The sequence below is a fragment of the Telmatherina bonti genome (genome assembly GCF_933228915.1).
Source record: "Telmatherina bonti genome assembly, chromosome: 7".
Lineage (NCBI taxonomy): Eukaryota > Metazoa > Chordata > Actinopteri > Atheriniformes > Telmatherinidae > Telmatherina > Telmatherina bonti.
Window position 1 is genome coordinate 23,362,487 of NC_136625.1, and position 20,805 is coordinate 23,383,291.

General features: G+C 38.6%; 3 protein-coding genes across 3 annotated transcripts; 1 reads left to right on the top strand and 2 right to left on the bottom strand.

Annotated features, from left to right (window-relative positions):
• Positions 1-745: 745 nt before the first annotated feature.
• On the top strand, positions 746-5,557 carry LOC306758481 (zona pellucida sperm-binding protein 3-like; the record flags this gene model as incomplete). Its single annotated transcript, XM_079243808.1, has 7 exons — positions 746-994; positions 1,075-1,190; positions 1,893-1,996; positions 2,130-2,307; positions 2,401-2,518; positions 2,738-2,823; positions 3,014-5,557. The coding sequence occupies 7 exons, from the start codon at positions 746-748 to the stop codon at positions 3,297-3,299; spliced, it is 1,137 nt and encodes a 378-aa protein (XP_079099934.1). The 3' UTR covers positions 3,300-5,557.
• A 294-nt stretch (positions 5,558-5,851) lies between these two features.
• On the bottom strand, positions 5,852-8,320 carry arl14 (ADP-ribosylation factor-like 14). Its single transcript, XM_079243553.1, has one exon. The coding sequence runs from the start codon at positions 6,553-6,555 to the stop codon at positions 5,950-5,952; it is 606 nt and encodes a 201-aa protein (XP_079099679.1). The 5' UTR covers positions 6,556-8,320; the 3' UTR covers positions 5,852-5,949.
• Positions 8,321-8,885: 565 nt separating this feature from the next.
• On the bottom strand, positions 8,886-18,972 carry ppm1la (protein phosphatase, Mg2+/Mn2+ dependent, 1La). The gene is made up of 4 exons (XM_079244235.1): positions 18,124-18,972; positions 14,683-14,857; positions 11,400-11,561; positions 8,886-11,136 (listed from the first exon to the last, which is right to left on the bottom strand). The coding sequence occupies exons 1-4, from the start codon at positions 18,520-18,522 to the stop codon at positions 10,781-10,783; spliced, it is 1,092 nt and encodes a 363-aa protein (XP_079100361.1). The 5' UTR covers positions 18,523-18,972; the 3' UTR covers positions 8,886-10,780.
• Between the last annotated feature and the right edge of the window lie 1,833 nt (positions 18,973-20,805).

The window sequence follows — 20,805 nt, forward strand, 5'->3', positions numbered from 1 at the left end:
TTAGGTTGCGAAGGCCCATGACTGTTGAATCCTCCAACATGGGATAGCATACTCTTCTAAAACATTAGCATCTGATCCTCTAACAAGCATTTATCAAAGAAACAAGTATGATGCAAAATAGTCACTTCAATTAAAGTTTTTATATATTTCAATATAGAATTCTTTAATCTTGGAGGAAAAAAAAAATTATTTGCATAAAACAATTGTGCTGATGAGAAAGACAATATTTTGCAGCACAGAAAGATGTTTTATGGAGTTTTAGTGCCACCTAGTGGCTAATTAAGTTGCATGAAAAGCTTCACCCAAAAACAATCTTATTGGCCCAAAACTATCAATTTAATGCAAAAACTAAGTGGCCTAATGCTAAGCATTGGCTTAATTTACACTTCCCCCCTTAAACTTTCTTTTCTTCTTTCTATTATTTCTCTAACTTGAATAACGACCATAACTCCAGGCTAAGTTAAACAGTTGCAATTAGTCAAACTTCCTGCCCAGGTGTGTTTGAGCATGTATAATCACCTGCACCTGTGAGCACATTTTCAGCGGGAGCAGAGACCCCCGTCATTTCCCCCCGACGTGTCTGAGAATGGACCGCAACCTGCGACGAATCGTTTCTTGTTGGATTGTCGTATTTTACTCGCTTATCAGTCCAGCAGAAAGTCACCTGGCACACACCCGAGGCTTTCACGCAATAAACCCCCCGGCTGCAGTCAGGACATTTGGACAAAGCCAGGCTCAGTTGCCTATGGCGAAACAACTGCAAAGTGAGGAGCACAGTGTGCAGCCTCGACCCATCGTGGTCAGGTGCCACCCAGATGCGATGGAGGTTTTGGTGCAAGCTGACCTGTTTGATACAGATCTTAAGGTGGACGGCAGGCAGCTTCGGCTGGGTTTAAACTCTCTGGGTGCAGGTGATGAATGCGGGGCGGTTCCAACAGGAGATGAAGAATTCACGATCCTGGTCGGACTCACAGACTGCGGAACCAAACTATCGGTAGGTATTTCTCTCCTGCATGCCGTCACTGTATCTTTTTTTTTCCTTTTCTCATGTAATCATACATTTTCTTCTTTCAGTCAACTGAAGAGAAGATCGTCTACTCCAATATACTGATCTATTCACCTGAACCTTCCTCTGATGGTTTGCTCAGACTGGATGAAGCAAATATTCCAATTGAATGCCACTATGAGAAGTAAGTCCTGTAAGAATAGACAGTGTCAACAAATTACATGTTACTACCTTGTTGCTAGTAAGATACAAAGAATAAAAAATAAGAGATAATTAAGAGAGGGTGTAGCACACATGGAATATTCCCCTGAAGATGTTGCATACATTAAAAAATAAATAAATAAATAAATAAGGAAAGGTTAAACAAAACATAATTTCCCATTTTATCTGGGGAAGCTTCAAGTGTTTAGGATAAGATGGTAAAGGGGGGTGCATATTTTATATAACTTTTCTGTTGACACACTGAAGCAGAACCAAAAAATGGTATCGGTTCCCTCTTCCAAGATGAAAGCTTTGGGCAGATGTGCTGATTTTCACTCTTATAGGCTACTTTTCTGGGTGAGGAGGGTTAAATAAAGCAAACATGTTAATTTTTCTGGTATACCATTCCCTGTAACACCAAATATTGTCATTTGTGGCACTTGGTTGAATCTCTTTTACTGAAAGCTTCACATATTGAGAATATTGTAAGTTTGTTACAGGACCAGAACATATAAGCTTGATTAATCCTATTTGGCAACATTCACAAATTTCACTTGCATTAGAATCAATTTGTCTAACTCTACTGTAATTAATTTGATGGAGGGCATTAAACTGAATTAAGCCAGAGTGACAAGATTTAGTTTTTTGTTTTTTTGTTTTTTTCCTTTCTTCCCTTGTTTACCAGGAGATATTCTGTGGATGGCATTTCTCTGCAGCCCACCTGGGTTCCCTCTGTGTCTGTGGCTTCTGTAGATGACCAAATACACTTCACTTTGAGAATCATGACTGGTATTTTATTTTTAAATGCACTATTTTTCCATATAATTTCAAAGAAGAGTTGGATCCAAAATTTTGTAGTAACTTCTATCAAGAATTTGATCGGGGTTTTTTTTTTTTGTTTTTTGTTTTTTTTTTATTGCAGGTGACTGGCAATTTGAGAGAGGATATTATACATATTTCCTGGGTGATCCTATTCATTTTGAAGTGGCTGCTGTCATGGGTAACCACATGCCGCTGCGAGTATATGTTGACCACTGTGTTGCCACAGCAACGCCTGATGCCGAGGCAACCTTACGGCATGACTTCATTGGGCATCACGGGTGAGCTGCAGCAATGAATCCTCCATCCAGAAGAAATTCAAGCAAAAAACAAAAGCTGTATCTGCACTCACTGACTTCCTTTTCTGCCATTAGATGTTTTGCCGATGCTCATCTAACAAACTCCAACTCGCGTTTCTTGCCAAGACTTGAGGAACACAAGCTGAGGTTCCAACTAGAGGCCTTTAGGTTCTACCAAGAACCCAGCAACCAGGTTAGTCCCCAACCCACCTTTGGCTCAAGCACAGTTTGAGTAGTGGTTTATTTGCTTAAAGTCTTCACTGTTTGGCATTTCCCAATCAGTATTTTAAGATAGATGTTTATTATTCTTGGGAATATTGAGAGATTAATTAATCCTTTCACACAACTGCTAGTTTTGATTCTAAATGCCCAAACTTGTATGACTATATTTTACACCATCTCTGTCCTGCAGGTCTATATAACCTGCCATGTGAAGGCTGTTCCGGTCACAGTGACTGTCAGCTCAGAAAACCGAGCTTGCTCTTTAATTGAAAACAGGTAATTAGTTCAAGTGGTAAAAAGAGTGTGGTACCCTTTTGAATCCTATGTAATCTAAACATGTTTTCCTCTATAAACTTAGTGCAGTACAGTTGTGATTTTTTTTTTTCCCCCCATTTTCAGTGAGTTTCATAAAAATCTTTTTTTTTTTCTTTTTTTTTTTTTTTTAATATAAAAAATGTCTATCTAGATGGCACTCGGTTGATGGAAATGACCATGCTTGTTCAAGCTGTGATATCTCACGGTGGGTTGAGGAAACTCCAAACACAAAACCTGCTAAAAATACCATGAGTGCTCAAGGGCGGCCCACAGGGATTTCACAGGAAGTCAATGTCCAGAATAAAGCGGAACATCCTCAAGCCAATTACATTCAGTTCCGCCCAGAATCGCACAAGAGTCTAATAAAACCCCAGCAATCCTCTTCTAAATTCATAAAGAGAGACGGTGAATCCAAAAAGCGTAAGTGCAATGTCTGAAATGTCAAAAAAACATTTCTTTAAGAAATATTTGTGCTGCTTGATAATTTACTATAAGTCAGGGCAGGTATTAACTTTGATAAACATAACTGACTTTTATTTTTTTTTGCAGAGCAAACAATCCATCTGGGACCACTTACAGTTCTGTCCTCGAGCAAATTTGTCTCCAGAGCAAAGGATTCCATGATTGCACATTCAGCAAAGGAAAAGACAGCCTGAGACTTTAGATTGCTGACCAGAGTGAGGAAATGGTGATTACACTGCTAGTAGTCACAAGATGGACACGACAGAACAGTAAAATGTGAAGATTAAACTCATTCCTGATGTCTTGTGACTTTTTTGTGACCTTTACTGACCACACTTCTGTTTTTTAAAATGTTTTTGATAATGTGTCAAAGTCAAGTTTACACACTATCATTTAAATCCAATGGGAAAATGTGTCAACTTTTTGACAGTGTGCACACAAGTGCACACATGTATGGCAAATCTTCTCCAGTAAATATTTCACATAATCTTTGTCATATAAGAATGTTGGGACAGCCAAAATTCAGCCCTCAGTCTGTCCTTCAACTTTTAGGTACATCGCTTCTCCAACACACCTGAAATGATGAAATTCAATCATGTACATGTCATTAAGATCTATAGATGCCAGGTAATGAGCTATTCATGTGTTTGTGAAGGGTTGCATCTAAAGTTGCAGGATAGTAAACCTCGAGGGTCGGACTCGGGCTCCCCTATTGCAAGTCACAGGATAGTAATTGATTTGTTTAGCTTTGAGTTTGTCATTCAAATTCTCTAAACCCCAGAAATGGATTTCATGTGATGTTTGTAGCAAACAAATGCAGCAACATGACACTAGCTGTCATTAGAGCACTTACTTCCATTATATTCTAATCATGTAATCATAGTATTGATTATCTTTGGAGGCTATTTTGCAGCATGTTGTCTCTGCCTGCCACATCCAGCAGAATTCAGTTTTTGGTCGTTTTTTTCTTCTGAAAATCATAGTTTTGTATTTTTTTTTTTTTTTAAATCATTTGCTGTGTTCGAGCAGTTTTTTTTTTTTTTTTTTTTTTAAACAATCTCTTCAGAAGAAGCTCTTTATTGCCTCTTGAAGTCCAGTCAACTAAACCATAGCCTTTCAGTATTTACTTCACTTGACCAGTGAGTGTGTCTGTTGCATATGACATTTTTGTCATGCCAGAGAAAACATTTGACTTTGGGTGGTTCAGTACCCTGGACAGAGCCTCCCAGTCTTTTCTATTGGTGGTCTCCCTGTGCTTGAAACCTGCTTTTTACGCCCTTTCTTACTTTTTGGGTTCATAGATAATTGGATAGCTTATAAGATTCAGCTCATCGATTTTTTTGGGGCGCCTGTTTACTCTCTCAACACATCAATAAACCATTGAATGCACGGCTGTGTTGAGTGATGTGCTAAGTGCATAATAAATCAGTGACTTGAGAGAAGGTGGGCTATAGTTGGCAGTTCAAGCCAAGATCATTGGTATATTTATGTTGCAATATCTTGAGCCACTTTCCCCCTCTTAAGTCGACTGCTTAATTATGTTGTGAACATGTAAACGCATTCAACACCCTCTTCCCCCTCCTTCATCCCATCTCTCTGGAACCCAGATAGTAATGTTGGCTCTACGTCATTCTTTCAACCCAGGCGTCTTTCAAGTCATATTTCAGCGTGTTATCCTCAAGTCTTGGGTGTATCTTGTTTTTCCATCCCGTAATTTTGGCTTTCTCTTTTCTTTGAACGCAATGTTTTTCAGTAGATGCCAGGCATTGACAATCTTAACTATTTGCCTTTTTGACCGTGTTGTTTGCAGAATCTTAAGATGTGGAAATTATGTCTGTCGGGAGGGTCGGATCTGTTGCCCACACGGAAACGCCACGACAGGGTACTGTTGCAAGGAGTTTGTGGACAAGACCTCCTACAGCATCAACATCGTCATTCAAAAACTTTCTGGAGTTCTTATTATGCTTCTTCTCTTTGCTGTGGGATACTTTGTTCAGAAAATGCTCTGCTCCATCGTGGGGCGTCGCACTCCGCCACTAAACAGCCAGCCAGCCGCCACCATGTCTCAAGAGTTTCTTGTGGAGAACGGTACAACGGACCACTTGGCTTATTCTACTCCTACTCCCGAACTGCCTACATACGAAGAGTGCAAACGTCTACCAACTTATGAAGAGACTGTCCGGGGAGACAACAGAGGACTGGACTCTACTGTGGGACAGGCTGTTTGACGAGGTGACTTTTGAAAGCCAAGATGTGTTTAAAATGCAATTTTGTGCGACTGATGTATTGGTAAATGTGTCTGAAGGATGTAGCCTAATTTCCGTGCAGACTGAACTCTCCGAAATATGTTTAGCCTTGATATAGTAAAAATATTCACTGTCCCGTTGTTGGTTCATATTTGCTTCAAGATTTTGCTAAATATACATAAACCGAGAACGTGTTTTAAAATTTGAATTCACTTTTGTAACACAAGATTTGCATACACCTTGCATACACAAGTCCGAAGAATAAAACTTTGGATCAAACGAACTGAACAAACCAAATTTATTTTTGGCACAAATTAATATAGGCAACGAGATGTATGTGTCCATTGTCTGAAAATAGCACATGCCTTATAAATAAAATTCAATGTCTAGTATTCGACCGAAGTTGGTGCACTGTGTCTTTGATATTATCTTTCACAGCACCAGCTTCTGAAGGGAGTCTGACCATTTGGACCAGTCGTCTGAAGGCCTCTTCAACTCCAAATCCCGTCGAGGCAGAGCAAGGCTGAACGAACCAATCTCGACCTGAGCAAGTCTTTCTCAGGTTGAACCTGTCTTTCAGTTCCGTGACGGTCAGAGCCCCGCTCACGTCCTGTTTGTTGGCAAGAAGAATTACTGGGCGACCCCGCAGCTGTTCACTCCTCAGCGTATTTTCCAGCTCCTTCCGTGCCTCGTCCAGACGCTCCTTGTCGGAACTGTCCACAACGAACACAACGGCCGCGGTGTTCTGGTGAAAGTCCTTCCAGTGCTCGCGCATCTTCCCTTGACCCCCGACATCCCACATGGTTACTGCGATGTTCTTCCTGCTCTTCTTGGCATCGAGCATTTCCACATTGAAGCCGATCGTGGGGACGGTTGTGACAGAAACGTTGTGCTTCAGTTTGTAAAGAAAAGTAGATTTTCCAGCATTGTCCAGACCAAGAAGCAGAACTTGAACTTCAGGCTGTTTGGATACTAGGTGCCCCATAACGAAGCGGATAAATACAAACGTCCACTTAACGAGGGACAGCCACGTCTCCTCCCTCTTGACGCAGTGTTTGCCTTGTGTGTTGCACAGTTTAATAGATAAACCATTAGTTCCTGCCGATTATAATGTTCTGTTCACTGATAAGGCGCCACACCAGGGACAAAGTTTGCATCTGAATAGATCCCATGTTCACAGTTGCATCATGGATTTGCTTTTGTAGCAATACAGTTGTTTATTTGACTCTACAAACATCATCTTCTAAATAGTACTTTCACGTTCTGCTCAAGTTCTGATTTTGCTCAAAGCTTACCAAATTTCCTGCAACAAAAATAAATCAACATATACGTCTGTTTTGAGCGCAAAGTGCACTGGAGACACTGCATATTAAATTAATGTAATTTACTTAAAATACATTCTGAAGTGTGTTCAAATTGCATATTAAGACGTCACGTGGCGCCGCTCTGTGGCTGCGGCCCCAGGCTGCATGGTCCTGTCTATGTCGTATGTATGTTGTTTAACAATCAATAGCTACATAAAATGTAGCCTACAACAAATTAACAAATAACATCTTCATACAAAAGAAAATAATTGAGGGGCTGACAGTCCTGCTTGCAAAGAAAACATACATTAGGCCCTAATGTTGCGCAAAGTAGAGCCAAAAGGTAAACATATTCCTACACTGCCCTCTTATTGAACTATTCCACTGCGTTTCCTTGTACTATTTGCATAAATTGATAACAATAAAGAAAAGTAGAATAAAAGAAAAGGAAAAATAAATTAAGGTTGGTCAGCCCTTTTGAAGGTTTGTCTCATTGCGCACAAACCAAACTGAGCTGTTTGCAAAGCCCAGTGCTTCATTTGGCATAACCCCAACTCCTCTCCTTTATTTAGTTCTTTTTTTCTATAATGTGTGCTACATGTTACAGCTCCAAACAGCCATTTTAGAAATAACCCGGTGTGGCCGTTTTTTCCAAAGATAACACCTCTCCCTTTGCATGAAACTTCGCCTCGCCATCTTCTCCTCAGACTGATACTGAATATTTGTATATCGGACAAAGATACATTACTTATTGCAGCGTCCAGTCAACCTTTGAGTATCACCGAGGCCACACATGTCCAACTCCACGCGCTGCACTGTGGACGCCATGAGTGCATCAGTTTTAAGAACCCAACTTCATGGCATCTTCTGCTCTGAAGAACCCAAAGCGAAGGAATAAAGAAAGCATCCAACCGCAAGATGTTTGACTGATCACTCCGATTAACTCTTCCAATTAAAACTTATCTTTGTGTCAAGTTCTGGTCCATTTTTCTCCTGGTTTCACCCACACGCCACCTGTTGGGTTATCCAGCACGTACACCAGTCCGTCGGTGTCATGGCGACTTTGGGACCAGGAGTGTGGTACAGATTTTTCCAGGGACCGGTTGGAAGAATGAACACAGGTCGTCGGGGTGGTCACTTTCTTCTGAATGCGTACAATCGAGGCTGGGGTAGAGCATGAATCCGCTTTCTGAAACGTGTCCAAGTCACCAGCGCCCTGAAAAATTACGCCGGCTTCAGAGGAGGATTTGGAGCCGTGCTGTCCCATTTTATTTAGTACTCCAGTTATCTCTTTACAAGATTCAAAGGAATTGAGAAGAGTTTCTAGTCTTTTTCTGACTAGGCCAAATGACACGGTCACATAAACGCACTTATGTAGCTTATAAAGGTGTCCAATCTGCCCACAGCGTTCCAGTAAGACTGAAGCGTGACGCACCCACTTCAGGGAATATGAGACACTTAAATGACGGTCTTGGGTATTTGGATCAGCTTATATTCAAGCTATTTTGAGTGCGTCCACCTGCTGCACACCATCTCTGAGCATACCAGTGTGACTTTTCAAGTTGTACTTTCTCCTTCTCAGTGCTACAACTGAGCCGTGTCGCAGACATGGCATGGGGAGTTATTTGAAGCTCGGCAGAGTCATCCCACTAACACTCCAAGGACATCACGTTTTCCCAGCAGCACTTTAGATTCTCTGACATGAGTCATTAACAGTTTATAACAAGCAATTTCTTGAGATAGCAGCCACAAGGAGAACATGGCTGATTCAGATTCCTGGATAAGTGATGGAGAGAGAACTTTGAACAGGTTTTTACTTTCTTTACTTCTCATATTTTGTGTTTTTGAATAAAACACTTGATTCAAATGTAGCAAATGAGACACTGCCACCTGCAAGCTATGTCAAAACATGGAGAAAATAATCCATTTCATATACATCACAGATGGATGTGTTAATCATGGACTTCTCGGAAAATCGATGGGTTTTTTTTTTTTATTGTAAATTCTGCTCATGTACAGAAGGACAGAAAATAAACATACAGTATGCTGATTTGGCAATCTGCCAGAAACATCCACAAACTCAACAATAAATAAGGCATTAGGTAAAATGTTAACAAAAACAATGAAAGCCATCATTCCTCTCAGCTGATGGAAGGTCATGGTACACAGTGGTAATAGTTGAATTAAAACAGAAGTAAATCCTTCCTTGCTTAACCAGTTGCAGTCAGTGACACCAGTTGAATCACTTATCACATTTTTAATCCCTAGCATTCTGGCTTCAGCTGCAGAGTTTGCGATGAGTTGTCTTTTTTAGTTAGTTTCTGCACATCAAGACTTGTGTGCTTTACAGGTCAAAGGCAAATGGTATCCAGTGACAAACACTGTAATTACCATGTTTATGAGGATGGAGAAGCCAAAGCACATGCCCTGCTACAGAAGGTGAAAACCCACTTTAAGGGGATTGTTCACATTTGCTTCATCATTTGCCAAGATGTGAATTTCAGGTTTTTATATACAATAAAACAGCGTTAACATTGGCTGATATGTAAAGAGTTACCATTCAAACATTTCAAAAGTGCCTTTTCAGCTTTTTGTGTCTGTGTACTGTGTATGTCTAGAAGGTTAACGTGGCATTTCACCCTTAATCTATTGTTTGAGCATTACTCATCTTCTGTAGACTCAAAATGTGTCTCTTTCAGTTTGAACAGAGTTGAATGAGCATTTCAGTGATGATCATTCTCCAGAGGAGAAACAAACAATGACAAAAAAGCTATTTGAATCATTGTAAGTGCCTTCACAGAGAAACCCACTTTCAATGATCTCAGTTATCAATGCAGTTTACTGATTGGTTTCCGAAACATTAGTTTTGCTCACTTTGAGATAACCAGCTGTCCAGAAGTGCGCAAACTGGAATAAACTGTAAATTGATCTGAGAATGTTTTGACGTAATCAGTGGCAGACATACAGAGCATATGGACTATTTCAGTTTAATAGAAACACTAATTTAAAATTCTTTGTCCTTCCTTCCCTGTCAAAATCTTATCAGACTATTGTCAATTTAAGACTAAATTATTTTTTAGATAGGCTCGAATTGCTGTTTGCTTTTATATTTTGCCTATCTTTTTCCACAATTTGAAAACATTTATTAATGATGAATAAAATCATGTGCCACTGAAAATCTCATTAAGACCACTGAGCAGTAAGACAAGTAAATTATTAGACACATATTTGCAGCACCCTGAAAAGAAACTCTGGTAATTTGGTTCTATATTTCATTCTTAGTATCCACTATACCCAGTGTGAATTCATGCTGAACTTAGGATGATGAAAACCAATCAAATGTATGCGTCCACTGAAGTCATTTTATATTTGAATAATTATTCATGGTCAAAAGTTGGAAAAATTGAAATGCCACAACCTGGATGGTGTTTTCGTAGGTGTTTCAGCTCCTTCCTACACATTAATTCTTAAGTAGGCACAAATTGAAACTTGCTCTCAAAAAGCCTCCAGTGGAGCTGGACCATTTATGCACATGTCTAGTAAACAGTAGTGAAGCAATCACAGTCTTATGTTGCTGGTTCAAATGAAACTACCTGTGTTTGTATTCTCAGTGTTGTTTTTCTTTTTTAAAGGAGTTCACCAATCTCATAGAACATACTTTTGATATTTGAGTTTAAATGCCCCTTTTTCAATCAGATGGCAAAGACAAAGTATCTTTTTTACATGTTTGTGTGTGTGTCTGTATATTTTTTAAAAGTACAGTTTTCAGTGTTTAACCTTCAGGTTCCCCATGTCCTCCTGTGATAGTGTAATTGTTGCTGCATACAGAAGACTGGGAAAGATCATACTGATTACACTGCGAGCTCCACATTTAAGATCACAGTGTAATCTAAATTTGACCTTGACCTAATTGCCTGCTTTGTTGATCCCCCCAGTTCTGCTTTTAAACTTCACTACCATGACAGTGATGTTGTCAGGACAGCCTCGGTAGAAAGACTGGAGGACAATGCTCTTGGCACCAAAGTGAGGCTCATCCAGACGATCGCGAACAAACCGCACTGCCTCTTCATTACTAAAGGCATCCCACAGGCCATCAGATGCCAGGATCATGAATTCAGGCTGCAGTTTGTCCAGGTCAAAGATCATTATGTCAGGATCAGGAATGACTACATTGAGGTTTTTTAGAGGGTAGTCGCCCAAAGAGCGAGACATAGCGAGGATACCCTGAACTCTCCAAGATCCATTAAAACTGATGAAGCCTCCTGGAAGTAACAAAACAAAACAAAACAAAAAAAAGTTATGTGTGAAAAATCAATAAATTGGCTTTTAATTGTAGGATTATAACTGTCTAAAAAACAAGAAAAAAAAAATAGTCATCACACAGCCTATGCAGACATTAGAATATGTTAAGACCTATTACACAAATGAACCAGAAGATGGCAGCAAAGGATTGTGACTTTGGGAAGAGGTATGAAGCAAGAGCATAATAAGCATGCTTTATTGTGTTTCTGATCTCAGCACGTACCTGCCCTCTTGATCCTCTTGCGCTCTTTAAGCTGATAAGGCTTGTGGTCGTGTGATAGTGCAACCGCATTCCCATCTTTGTCGCACAATACACCTCTCGAGTCTCCAACATTGGCCACTGTAAGCTCTCGATCTGAAAGCAGTGCCATCAGGCACGTTGTTCCTGTGCATTCAATTAAAAAAAACAAAACAAAAATAGAGGCATATGAAAAAAAAATATACTGATGTAACAGTGTTCATAAAACATTGATGGGTGTGGCTGTGTTGGGCTGTGTACCAAACTGAAATTTACTAATATCATTATGAAGTTGTAAAGATTTTGCTGGTGCAAATGAATATTTGCACATATTATTCTTCAAAAGATCAGTGGTTTGACTGTAAATGATAAGGAGCTTTATCACTTCTGTGTAGTAGATTAATTAAAATTTGATTTTGTTTTATCACCTGGTGAAATGTGAAATCTACAACATTCATTTAAAAGAAAGTTGGGAATTTAAATAATCTAGAATAGTCAAATTGCAAATCGCATAAATCCATATTTCATTCCCCATAGAGCACAAGCAACGTAAAACGATGTGGACACTGAGATATTTTACCATTTTAACTATTAGCTGCTTTTTTTTTTTTTAAATGGCACTGGCAACACATCTAAAAAAAGTTGACAAAGGGCTACAAAATGCTGGAAAAGTAATTGTTGAAAAAACAGCTAGATGGGCATCTAACAACAATTCATTTGGAAATACACCAGTAATGTGGCTGGCTTTAAAAGAAGCATTTCAAAGTGGAGTGGCACAGCCGCTCAGACATGAAGATGACAGAGATTGACCAATCTGCAACAAACTGTCTAAAAATTGTGGAACATTTCAGAAAAATTGGTAATGTAATGTAATCAATGTGAAATGGCAAAGAACTGAAGACCCCACTATATCATTAACATAACATAAAAAAGATCAAAAGTGTATAATATCATCAGAAGATTGAGAATTAGGAGGAATCTATGTGCATGTGGGACAAGACCACAAGTCAAAGTAGAAAACTGTACTAAGCTAATAGTAATTATAATTCACAATTCTTTTTCATAATCATGGAAATTTTGTCTAGTGAACAGGAGAGGGAATGTCTAGTTTGATATTAGTACACACTTCTAAAGCCTGCATCTCTGATGATATGCAGTCCAGACCTTTCACAAAGGGAAAACATTTGGCATATTGTGAAGTGAAAGATTTGGCAACAAAGGCTCAGGATTTTAAGCAGTTAGCATCCTGAAGCATACAACTCATACAATACTCCTCTAAAACTCCAGCAACTGGTTTCCACACTTCTCAGATACTGCTGTTAGAAGAAGAGTGGCTGCCTCCCAGTGGTAAACATCAGTCTTTATAAACGTTATTGAGAGGTGTTGCTTCTGTGAAATTCAAAATTAACTCATGTTTTCATGAAATAATTAAGTGTCTCAGTTTCAACATCTAATATGTTGTCAATATGTTCTAATGGGACTGAAATATGGGCTTATGAGATTCACATATCATTGAATTGTGCTTTTATTTACATTTGACACAAAATTAAAACATATTTGGAATTGGGGTTGCATGTGGAAGGAAAGATTCAGCGCTAGAATTGATAGGAAATAAATTCATGCATAGAGTAACATTTACAGTAACTAATAAATATCACCCATTTACCTCTATTGCCCTTTACACGTGTTTAAATCAAAACTGTTTTGTATTAAAAGCTTAATATGACTGGATACGGAGAGCATGTTGAATAACTGCATCTTCACCAACTTGCAAGTAAGTGTGATAAGGTGATAAGAGAAAGCATGAATATTATTTCAGACGGTTTTTTTTCACGACTGAAAAGAAAAAAAAGATAAAAATTGTTTTGAAAATCTAAATGTGATCTGCACACACACGCACACACACACAAAGGTAGATCTGTATGATAGTTTTCTTTGAAACACATAAGTAAAACAAAAATAATTCACTAGTAGAAAAAAAATCATATTGCAGTGATTTGTTCAATGAAAAAGTGACATTTTATTGGTGAGTTATTGTTTTTAATAATAAATTTTATGTTTTTGGAAAAACTGTTCCTTCATAATCGGTAAAGTGCATATATATATATATATATATATATATATATATATATATATATATATATATATATATATATATATATATGCACTTTATCGATTATGAAGGAACAGTTTCCGATTATGAAGGAACAGTTTTTCCAAAAACATAAAATTTATTATTAATAACAATAACTCACCAATGAAATGTCACTTTTTCATTGAACAAATCACTGCAATATGATTTTATATATACTTACATATATATATATATATATATATATATATATATATATATATATATATATATATATATATATATATATATATATATGTAAGTAAATAAAGTTGTAAACATTCTTGGTGTCCTGTGACAGGGAGAGCATCGTATCACTTGCAAGTCTTGGGTGTTTAACATTCTGAGCTGACACATCAGTAAACTGTCAATGAGGACAAACTCGCTGCAAAAACTGTCTGTAAACTGTTTGGATTTTGGGGATTTGTGTATCAGCTTTCATCAACTGATCAATTTAAGGCAGTGCAACAGTGAGTATGCAGCAGCATAATGTTTCATAGTAATAAAATTCAGTAGTCTCACTCTCCATCAGCATTTCTGGCCAATTCTATAAAAGAAGTCCATTAAATGGGTAAATGTCAGCTAAAATGCACTGCACTGAGAGGATGTTAAATAGGAAATGGTTATAGAGGAAAAGGAATTGTGATGTGATAACTAATATTGTGATTACATGACAAAAGAAAAAGCTGGTTTTCTTAAAAACATAACTTTTTAACTTATCTACTGTGAGGATTATAAAAAGAGGCAGGACTGATTTGATGAAACTCCGGTCCTTGAGGGCCACAGTCTTGCAAGTGTTACGAGTTTCCCTGTTGCAACACACCTGACATCTATCAGACTTAATAAGCTGACTTGTGTAGAGCTTTAAGTCAAACTCTGCACAAGCTTTCTAATTACCCATTGATTTAAGTCAAGTGTGTTGCACAAGGGAAGCCCCCAAGACTTGGAGGACTGCAGCCCTCGAGGTTGCAGAGAGGGCTACAGAATTGTCCACCCCTGATATTAATGGACAAGCTTGCTACAAAACAACTGCCAGTTTAATTTGCAAGCCATATATTTTCACTTTCCAACTTATTTTACGGCTCATCAGCAAAATTACGGCCAGCTTTCCCTGAAACTTTACAGTTTCCTCCTGACCTGCTTCATCATGGTTGGCAGAGAGCTTATCCAGCATCTCCCGATCCACAGCCAAGATACGCTGCTCGAGAATGTTGGCATAGGAGACAGCGCTCTCTCTCTTCTCTCTCTCAAAAGCCTGCAGCTGCTGCTTCAGAGACTCAGGTAGGTGGGCCTTCACATAGTCAGCTGCAGCCTGGGAGGGGGAGGAAGCCGGGAGGGTAAATAAAATAAAGGGGCACAGGAGAGGGAATAAGTCATTTCAGAGAAGAGCTGTTTTTGCACATTATGCTGTCGAAAGCTCAGAAAGATACAAAAATGGTACAAAGATAAAAAAAAAAAAAAAAAAAGAATATTAGACATATTTCCCCTTCCTTCCAACAGTTACAATGTTGTCTTTATAACATTTTCTACATGTAAAGCAGTACACACTAAATAAAATAAATGGGTTTTTTTTGTTAATGATTATCTGTTTGACCAGCCTGAAGAACCAAAAATATGGTTCAATTCAACCCCACTTTTGACTTCTTTTTTCAGTTGCATGCAGCAAAGTGGGCTGGGCTGAATTATTGAAGAACCGCCTCCTCTTCCAGCTTTTACTTCTTCCCTCATTTCTTCTGCCAACATTTCCATTTAGTTAATGTTGTCAAGTTGAATCTAAAACTGGAAATATTTATACCATCTTAATGCCCCTGTATTGATGTCGTCTACATATTTCATGATCACGATTCATCTCTGTGCTGCTTCCTAATGCAGTTGTGTTCATTAGCTCTTCACTGATATAAATATACAACCTTATGTGAATTCAGTTTATCTGAACGTTTACTCTTCAGAATTAACTTTGATGAGAATCCTGCAGCTCATGGTTGAACAGCAAAATTCACAAACCAAAGCAGAGATCGTTTATCACTGAATGTGTTCTGCTCTGTTTTTGTCATGCATGAGACTAAAACTGCCTGTTTTCTCCATCGTGAAGCACTCATGAGCATTTAACTGGCTACAGGTATATTTATACTCATAGTAATTATCAGAAATGATTAAGAATTGGATATGAACTGCATCAAAACTAAGCAGCCTCAAAGTGAAGAACCATCAGAGATTTTAATTTGGAAATGTGAAAACTTATTAACAATTGGGAAAGGATAGTTAATTTCTTCCTCTGCTGGTCCCTCCTTTTTCTTTTTGCTGGAGGAGCACTTCAGCACTTATTTAATTGGGGAGAGTGGCACTCAGTAAGCCTGGATCAGGAAAAAATCTTCAGCTGTAAATTTCCAATTGCAATAAATGTAAAGCTAAAATATAAGGATGAATGCAGTTTTAAACCTCTTAAATTACCCACATACATGCTATTAAATTAATTAATACATTTTGTTAGTGGAATTCTCTGTACGCTGAATTTCTTATTGACATCTCTGATTCAATTGTAAATGCTGATTTACAATGATTCAATTTATAAATATAAATCTGAATGTAACCCTACAAAGTAGTAAGTTGTAAGCTATCAAGTCTCTCTTTCAAAAATAGCAGGCATTTGTTTCTTTAAACCACATAAAAAAAGGAAAAGAAGAGATGCAACAGCCTGTGCTGACTTTTATTTATTCAGGGCCATAACTTATCCCTCAATAAATACTAAAGACAAAACAGAGCCCTGTCTGAGGAATTATCCACATATTTTCAGTGCCAGGACTCACTGCAGTAAGATACTGCCTGTTCTATTTGTCCATATTTGGCTCAGTAGCATATTTGCTTCATTTAATAACAGAGTTAGTGTGTGTGTGTATGTGTGTGTGCTGGCAGTTTTTAAAACATGTCTGCATGACTAACTAACACAAAAACTAACAATGATTATCTTTTCATGCATACAGTTTTTCTGACACGACGTGAGGCCCAGACAAATACGTAGTTCTGATGAATTAAGGTAAACTCACCTCATAGTGAATTCCTCTGTATTTACTGAGAGGGACATGTTTCTCTGTAAGGAATAGGGTTTATTGAACTCTGTTTTCAGCATAGGGTCTAATAACCTTGTCAAAGTTAAGGCAGATGTCAGAATGACCCCCACCAAGTCCAAACTATACTTCATACAGCCAGATGATGATAAGAGTGCCAGAGAAGTAAGGACATACAGGAAAATAAATTTGGCTACAGTAGAAGATTAAATAAATAAAAACTGATAGTGAGTGACAGTGTTGTATAAAGAGGAAGAAAGTTATCAGAGACAGACAGGAAGGATAAATATTTTTACATAAATAGAAGAAGTGATTCCATTGAGTAAACGTGTGTGTGTGTGTATATATGTGTGTGTGTGTGTGTATGTATGTATATATATATATATATATATATATATATATATATATATATATATATATATGTATATGTGTGTGTGTGTGTATGTATATATATATATATGTGTGTGTATGTATGTTTATGTATGTATGTGTAGTAATGGTTAAAAAAAAAACACAAACCAATTCATCTTTATTCAGATATTTTATTGTCTGGATAAAGACTACTTATTGGATATGTGCTGGCTAGAAGTCTTGACCTTCTCCAGAAACTATAAAAGTATAAATCAGATTTTGCACCCCTTGTTCTATGATTTTATATGCTAACGTAGAAAATGTTTGTTAACAGATACAGAAGTCCATCAGCCTCAGACATTCAGTTTCCTTCTTACAGTCATTCTTTTCTTCTCAGTAGGTTAGTTAATAAGGAAGTAAAAATCAATAACGAACAACTAGCTGCTCATTGTTTGTTAGTTTAGAGGATTTCTAGCACTGGTTTCCACTTAAAACTGAAATATTTGTTCTAATGACAAAATAACTTCATTGGTACCTTTATCTCTCAGGGACAGATGGTGTCCACATAGAGTCTTCAGGTACCCATGAGAAATCATTGACCCCTGACAACATGAGGACAGAAACACACACACAAAGCACACACAGACCCACTGTGCATGCACACACAGAAACACACAAAGCTCTTTGTTATAAACCCCAAGTCAACTCCCTGAGAGGCAGTGGGATTGTTGAGGTGTTCACACAAGAGAATACAATGCAGATGTGGGGAGGGGCAATAGCTAGCTCTGTTTGAAAAGTGGTTTATGCCTGTGCAAACCAAACCGGCCTGTATTAGGCACCTAAAAAGGCCTGTTGATCTTTGGATATTTGGAAAAGGATTTCCTAAGTGTAACTATTTAAAACACTATATTAGCCATGCCATGGCAGACTCTGCCTAAATGAAAATGGAGGTATTTTTGAGAATGCACTCACTAGGAATGGAATTATTGCTTTGTTTTTTGGCTTAGAGAATAACTTCTATATTGTCATAAGACTGAAAGGTCCCTCCCCTGGTCTCGTGCTCTGAATTAATTTAATGATGAGATCTCGCACAGAAGCAAGACCGACAGTCTTGAAAGAAAATGCAGTAAATAAAACACTCTGTCCCCCCCCCCCAACTTACCTCTCCACCGTGACCATCAAATATCCCGAATATGGACGGGTGGCTCTTATTTGTGATGTCAGTAAGCACTTCGAATCGGTCCTCCATGTGGTCTCTCCTCCCCTGTATGGAATACACGGCTACGTTGTTGTTCTTGAACTCCCAGGTCTTGGAGAACTCTGCATCCAGGACACTGAGGCCTCCCAGCCGGTCATTCTGCATCATCTCCGCCACTTTCCCCTTGACCATCTTCACGGCATCCCTACTGGACTTGACGATGGTTTTCACCTCGTCGGTGTGGAAGAAATAACTCCACAGCGCCAGGCTTATGCACAACAGAAACAATGTCTCCGGCCTGAGGAGAAAATAACGCATGATCCGACCCAGAAGAGACAAGAGCGTCATTGTGTCTCCTATCATCACACGCAACAAAACTGCAGTCTGACTCTCCCCTCTCTTTTTTTCAGAAATCACTCCATCCGCTTCGCAGAACTATATTTTAAAAAACGATTTACAACCACAATGCAAGATAAACACTAAATTTTAGCATTCAAAATGTTCAAATGCTACTTTCACAGCGCGCATTTACGCACTGTGCTCGGTCGGCTGTCAGACACCGAGTCGAGAAATGCAGGACAAAGCGAACAGTAACTGTCCAATGTCTTGGTCCTATCCTCGGCCCCCTGAACAGCTGCAGGACGAGGGCTGAGCCGATCTCCCGCAACCCATGGCAGCACCGCGTATTTTTTGTATTTTTTGGGTTAGACCAACCCCGGAGAGATACATGGAGCAGAAAGTCGACGCTGTGACTTGAAGGTGTCCTCCTTTTTTCTGCCGCTGACCCCGTTTATTCTATCGAATAGACTCTGTGTCTATTCATTCTCCGCATCAACATATTTTTCACACACACACACACACACACACACACACACACACACACACACACACACACAAGCTTCCATTCTTGAGAATTTTCAATCAAGTACGAGACAGTGGGGACAAGATCGGAAGTATAGTCTCTTTCTTAATAAAGCAAAACTGTATTAGGCGAGAGAGCTGCAGTCACGTTCTCAAGCAACGCAGTCTGAGTATGCTTTCATTTTGACAGTGAACAGCGGAAGTGTGTTGTTTAGTTTGTATGTTGATTCCGACTTGTTACCTAAACGTGGTCGGCGCTGACAAGTGTGCGCAGATGCGAGCTCTCACGATGCAGAAGTGCAACACAGAACCTACTGCGGTTACCGCAGAGTTGAAATATGATGTCATCCAGTATGTTGAAATATATCATCAGAGCTCAGATAGGCTACTTCTACACTGTCTTTGGAACATGTGCAATTTTGCTTTTAACGTAGTCTTGGTTGGTTTACTTTTTTTTATCTGATGTAAAAGGAAAAAAATAATAGAATAGTTAAACTTAGCATAAAATAGCGGAAAATCAAAAAAAAAAAATAGCATGCGAAAAAGTATATTTCAGATACAAATTAAAATGAAATCGAGTAAAATTGGAAGATACTTACAACTGGAGTGGTGATGACATGAAGGCTACAGTGGATGGGATGTTTGCTTGTGTTGCTAATGCTGCCTACTGGTGGCTTTCTGAAGTAATACAACATATACCTCCACAGCAGTAAAACTGAAAAAGAAAAAAGTCTGCGTGTGTGTGTGTACGTGTCTGTGGGAGGTGGGGGGTAGGTTTCTGACGTCAGAACCGGAAAATTAATCCACTCAATGCGGTTGCAGCATAGGCTACAATGCAGGCTACTAGCCAATTCTATCCAAGAGCTGGGAGATTCTCTTCAACTGAGAAAAGACAGTTTCTTCTGTTTATTTGGATAAAATAGGCTTAACACAAGCCCAAACTTTTGAAAGTTGTTAGGTTAGGACAGTGAAACATGGTTGATTATCTGGTAATGAAATTAATATAAATGAAAGCATAAGTGTGCTCTTCATAACTCAGATATTTTCAATAGCACTGCAGTATTACACAATTATGTACATAAACCTTTATACATATAGATCATCTTATAATGAAAAGCCAAATTAAACTTAAGATGCATTTCCAACTGCAGTGCTGCAGTCCCGTCCACCCCCCCCCCCCCCCCCCAACCCCAGACACACACACACACACATACACACACCATCCCCCCACCCCAATCCACAGTAGAGTTCTCACTGGAGAACTTTATTTACTTTTTTTTTCTTTTTCAGATCATACTTCAGCCTACCCGTTTTAACAATAATTTCTTCAAAAGTTAGTGGCTACATTTTATACAACCCTAATTGATTCAAAATTCTTTGACATGGTGTCCATAGTTTCATATACATGCAAGAAAAGAGTTTGTGGGACAAAGTCTGGTTTTCTAGTGGTTTTCTAGTAGATATCAGATGGCTTGTTGAAAGAACAGAATGTCAAGACCTTTTTGGCATGGAATATGTATGGGCTTTGTAACTCTTCAGACCATTCTGAAGACAGGGAAACCACCCAAAACTTAAAATGTTTAGTTTTTTTTTTTCTGTTAGGCCAGGAGTTAATGTCAGAAGACATCCAACACACATTCTAAGACACGTGAATCTTGCATCAGTGGTGCTAATGTTTCAACAAGGTTTTCTGGTCTCTTTTGGTTTGTTACATCAACAAGGTTGGATCAGTGATGCCATGCCACCTGCTAGACATTAATCCTCCTCCCACTGGATGTCGGGTGA

Coding starts and splice junctions, on each gene's coding strand:
- arl14 (XM_079243553.1), bottom strand. CDS start 6,555: ATGGGGCACCTAGTATCCAAACAGCCTGAAGTTCAAGTTCTGCTTCTT.
- ppm1la (XM_079244235.1), bottom strand. CDS start 18,522: ATGATAGGAGACACAATGACGCTCTTGTCTCTTCTGGGTCGGATCATG. Junction 14,858..18,123: donor TTGATGGTCACGGTGGAGAG/GTAAGTTGGGGG, acceptor TCCCCCTCCCAG/GCTGCAGCTGACTATGTGAA. Junction 11,137..11,399: donor CAAGAGGATCAAGAGGGCAG/GTACGTGCTGAG, acceptor TGTTACTTCCAG/GAGGCTTCATCAGTTTTAAT.